Source organism: Hoplias malabaricus, unplaced genomic scaffold (assembly GCF_029633855.1).
Source record: "Hoplias malabaricus isolate fHopMal1 unplaced genomic scaffold, fHopMal1.hap1 scaffold_304, whole genome shotgun sequence".
Taxonomy (NCBI): Eukaryota; Metazoa; Chordata; class Actinopteri; order Characiformes; family Erythrinidae; genus Hoplias; species Hoplias malabaricus.
In genome coordinates, this window is record NW_027101028.1 from 30,001 (window position 1) to 34,982 (window position 4,982).

The 4,982-nt window shown below is 42.2% G+C and overlaps 1 protein-coding gene across 1 annotated transcript in view; it reads left to right on the top strand.

Annotated features, from left to right (window-relative positions):
- The window catches only part of LOC136684301 (antiviral innate immune response receptor RIG-I-like), a 22,878-nt gene extending 21,063 nt beyond the window's left edge, over nucleotides 1-1,815 (top strand). The window contains exon 19 of the mRNA XM_066659122.1: nucleotides 207-1,815. Coding sequence (XP_066515219.1) covers nucleotides 207-380 — 174 coding nt within the window. The 3' untranslated portion in view covers nucleotides 381-1,815. The remainder of the gene's footprint in view (nucleotides 1-206) is intronic.
- The last annotated feature ends 3,167 nt before the right edge of the window (nucleotides 1,816-4,982 follow it).

Below are 4,982 nucleotides of genomic sequence, written 5' to 3' on the forward strand. Positions count from 1 at the left end.
AGTCATTAGAAATCCAAAGACCGGGGGAGTGTTGTTTTAAAGATGTGGTGATTTACATTGGCTGGAGCTGACTGAAGGTCAAGTTGTTTATCGTCGTGGTCAGAGTCGTCTTAATGTAATGAGTGTTCAATGGTATTCAAATAAATGCAGTTTGTAAATAATTTCCCCTCGTGATAAACCTGTGAACTGTCGTCGTCTGTTTGTAGGATCTGCCCATCGTGAAGATCAAGAGCTTCAAGGTCCAGGACCTGGCCACGCTGAGGAAATATCTATTCCGGAAATGGAAGGATGTGAACTTCCCCATGAAGGAGTTTGAGCTGACGGAGTTCATTCCGGAGACGTGGGGGGTTAAGGACATAAATGAGCCCCCGGGGCCTTGAGGAACTCCCAGGGGAGGGAAACTCACCCCAGAGGTGGAGTTTGCTCGGGTGGTAGAGAGTTTCCCATTTTAGCCCTTTTCCACCAAAATTACTCTGATTCTTTAACCTGTTCCTTTCAAGATTCTTGGATCTCTCCAGTCAGCCTTGTATTTCCACTGATTCTGAGGTGAACAAATGATAAGTCACCAGCTGGGGGCGCTGTGGAGCTGGGTTCTGTTGCTGTGGCTGAATTCAGCTCCAGAGCCAGAGATAAAACAATAGAGTCAGGACAGAGTCATGGTTAATCCACTGTTTACAGCGCAGTCAGATCACAGTGAGATATGATACAGGTGTGAAAAAATAATAATGATACAGTGGAAAAATAAGATGAGATAAAACTCCCCTGAAGGAAATTGTAGGAAGTTGTGAACAACGGTAAAAAGTAGCTGACGGAGCAATTTCCTGTTTTTATTTCCAGATTTTTTTTATTTCTATAACACTCTGTAAATAACACGTCCAGCCCCACTGCGCCATAACACTTTATTTGAGGCTCTGAGATCTTTCTATAGCTTCTTTATCTCGACGCCATTATGGTTAATGCTAAAGAAACAACTCTGGGATTTCATTTTCTGGTTCAGGAACTTGCTTATGTTGATGGAAACACTCCGGTTCCACACTGCTGGAAATGGGCTATTCTTGGGTTCCTCTGGTTCTGGGGGTCTGAATCTGTAGTAGCACCATCACAAGGATAGAGGACCCTGCATTACTTATATCTAAATGAACCAGGTTCTGTGGAGTGATGCCATGAGAACAAAGAGGATTTTAAGACTGCTCTGGGGTTATATATGATCTGTATTTAACTGTGTAACACTGTGGTTAGGACAAAGGACGTCAGAACTGACATTAGACATTAGATATCTGGTAGTTGTAGTGGAAGATGATCATATTTTATTCATTTCTAATAAGAAATTTGACTTTTTTCACTCTCTTTGGGGTTTGACTTTAAAACTCAGACTTTCGACTGGTCTCTCAGAGACAGCTCCAACTCCCCAAACTCAGACTGGACTCTGAGACGGACCCAGAGAGGGTCGTAAATTCTGATTACACAAATCAAAAATGGAAAGTATAGTCATTCGTATAAAATGATTTTTGTATGATCTCAGGTAGGAACCAAGGTCACCACAGACTCTGTGTGTTATTTGGTTAAGAATGATGTAAAACATGGTTTTCTCTGAATGATATTACTTTGTGTTAACGTAATCTTTTTTATAGCAAAAGCATGATTCAGAAATCTTAATGATTAATTAATTATCACTGATCCCTACACGATGTATTTCTGATTCTATGGATGAGCAGCATGTTAAGGTTCACAAAGTAAACAGACTATTTTAGTGATATTCCAGTGATGCAAGAATTTTGTTTCCTTACAGTGATGTCAGTATTCTGTATTGTTTAAATTTCCTGAGATTTTACCAATAAACATTGATTTAACAATAAAAAGCCCTCGTCTTCGTTTGCTAAATATAACCCAGTGTTCTGTTGTTTGTTTTGGTTTTCTTAAAATCTATTGGTCCAAAACTTACCAGTCAAAATGCACTATGGTTGTTGGATGGATTGTCCATATTTTAGCCAATCAGCAAAACCTGAGCATGGGCATTTTCTTAATATCCTGTGAAAAGTGGAAAATACCGGCATTGTGTACACAATACAGTTCTCTTAATTTAATCAGGCTATGTTCATGATTAAAATGGCGAAAAGACTCTGGTGGGTTTGTTGTATGCTGGTTTTATTTGCTAGTTTTTTCGCTAGTTTAATTTGCTAGCTTTATTCGCTAGTTTAATTTGCTAGTTTCATTTGCTAGTTTTATTCGCTAGTTTAACTCACTAGTTATATTCACTAGTTTTATTTGCTTGTTTTATTTGCTAGTTTTATTCGCTAGTTTAATTTGCTAGCTTTATTCGCTAGTTTAATTTGCTAGTTTAATTTGCTAGTTTTATTCGCTAGTTTTATTTGCTTGTTTTATTTGCTAGTTTTATTCGCTAGTTTAATTTGCTAGCTTTATTCGCTAGTTTAATTTGCTAGTTTCATTTGCTAGTTTTATTCGCTAGTTTCATTTGCTAGTTTCATTTGCTAGTTTTATTCGCTAGTTTAATTTGCTAGCTTTATTCGCTAGTTTAATTTGCTAGTTTCATTTGCTAGTTTTATTCGCTAGTTTTATTTGCTTGTTTTATTTGCTAGTTTTATTCGCTAGTTTAATTTGCTAGCTTTATTCGCTAGTTTTATTTGCTGGTTTAATTTGCTAGTTTAATTCACTAGTTTTATTTGCTTGTTTAATTTGCTAGTTTTATTCGCTAGTTTTATTTGCTAGTTTTATTCGCTAGTTTAAAACACAGTGTCCAGTCCCTGACAGCTAAGATCAGTGTGTGATTTTATTTTTTTTTATTAATCAAATTTGACAAAGACAAATGTTGTTTTTATTTTCTGTGCTGTATTTCTATCATGTGCTGAGTTTAGTGACGAACAAAATGAGCAACAAAACAATGTTAGCAACAAGAGTTAGGTTATGGGAGCAGCAACTGGAAATATCTATATTCTGATCAGCATTGTGGGGGGTGAAGGGAATGTAGGACTTTACCCGGCAACAGTAGAAATGTGTGTGTGTGTGTGTGTGTGCATAAAATGCTGATTTAAATATTGAAATATTCTGCTTGAATTTATATTCTGTCTTTGGACCCAGAGATTTCAGCGGGTCGATGAAATAAAGACGCTGCTGTGGGGAATAAACCATATCTCCTTTCTCCCTTTCCCTCTCTGTCTCTCTCACCACCTCCACCCCCCACCACCCATTTCTCTCCCCCCCCACCACCCATTTCTCTCTCTCTCTCTCTCTCTCTCTCTCCCCCCCCCCCCATTTCTCTCTCTGTCTGATGTAAATCATCCTGAGAGTGAAGGCATCTGTTGCCCCGCCCACCTCCTAGAACACAGGGCGCTGGTGTCATTGTAATTCATGTTGCCAGGCAACGGGGGAGTCGTCATAGAAGCCCAACAATAAAAGGATGACATGTACAGTGATCTGCTCTGAAGCTGAAATATTCCACCATCTTCCGCCATCTTTTCTCTCTCTCTCTCCCTCTGCACACTCTCGCTCGCCCTTCATTATTCCTCCTTCGCTCAGACCCTCAGACATGTCATTAGAGCTTCTTCCACCCCAACCTCACCCCCCCACCTTTTCCCCGCCAGCACAGGCTGTCCGGTTCACGCCACCAAACAACCCCCCCCCCCCACCTCTACCTCCACCCCCCCCCCCCCCCACCCCTCAAACCAAAACAAAGGAAAAGAGAAAAGAAAAAACACAATAAGGAAGAAAGAAAGAAAATAGTGATATTCCATTTCAGAGGGTGTTTCCTCCGTCTCTTTTTTCTCTCCTGTTTTTTTTTTCTTCCTCCCCAGCCCTTTGTGTCGACAGGGGAAACCATTTTACTTGCGCGAGAGCGTTTATCAAAATGGATTCCAGAAGATGGATATGAAATCCATCTGTTGGCCTTGGAGGGAAAAAAAGGAAAGGGAAAGAAAAAGGGTGACGTACGCCAGCAGTGCGCTGCATATGAACAATGGCGTTAGTCAGAGGAAGCACTAAAAGAGTGAGACAGTGAGAGAAAGACGGAGATGACTTTTATCCTAACGGTCTTTTATTAATCAAGACAGTAAGGCATCACAACAGCAATGTACAAAGTTATTTAAAGTCTTTCATTAAAACCAAAACACATTTTCTACCCATGCAACAGTGAAAGTGTTAGAGGAGTGAGGACTGGGACCAGTCGCTTTTATTCAGTCCATCCCTTATCCGATCTCTCCGTCTGATCTCTTCCTCTGGCGCCTCTGTCCAGTATCTCCCGCTTCAAAGCTCTGTCCCATCTCTCTGTCCGATCTCTCCGTCTGATCTCTTCCTCTGGCGCCTCTGTCCAGTATCTCCCGCTTTAAAGCTCTGTCCTATCTCTCTGTCCGATCTCTCCGTCTGATCTCTTCCTCTGGCGCCTCTGTCCAGTATCTCCCGCTTCAAAGCTCTGTCTCATCTCTCTGTCCGATCTCTCCGTCTGATCTCTTCCTCTGGCGCCTCTGTCCAGTATCTCCCGCTTCAAAGCTCTGTCCCATCTCTCTGTCCGATCTCTCAGTCTGATCTCTTCATCTGGCACCTCTGTCCAGTATCTCCAGCTTCAAAGCTCTGTCCCATCTCTCTGTCCAATCTCTTCGTCTGATCTCTTCCTCTGGCGCCTCTGTCCAGTATCTCCCGCTTCAAAGCTCTGTCCCATCTCTCTGTCCGATCTCTCTGTCCCATCTCTTCCTCTGGCGTCTCCGTCCAGTATCTCCCGCTTCAACGCTCTGTCCCATCGCTCAGTCTGATCTCTTCATCTGGCACCTCTGCCCAGTATCTCCCGCTTCAACGCTCTGTCCCATCTCTCTGTCCGATCTCTCCGTCTGATCTCTTCCTCTGGCGCCTCTGTGCAGTATCTCCCGCTTCAAAGCTCTGTCCCATCGCTCAGTCTGATCTCTTCATCTGGCACCTCTGTCCAGTATCTCCCGCTTCAACGCTCTGACCCATCTCTCTGTCCCATCTCTCCGTCT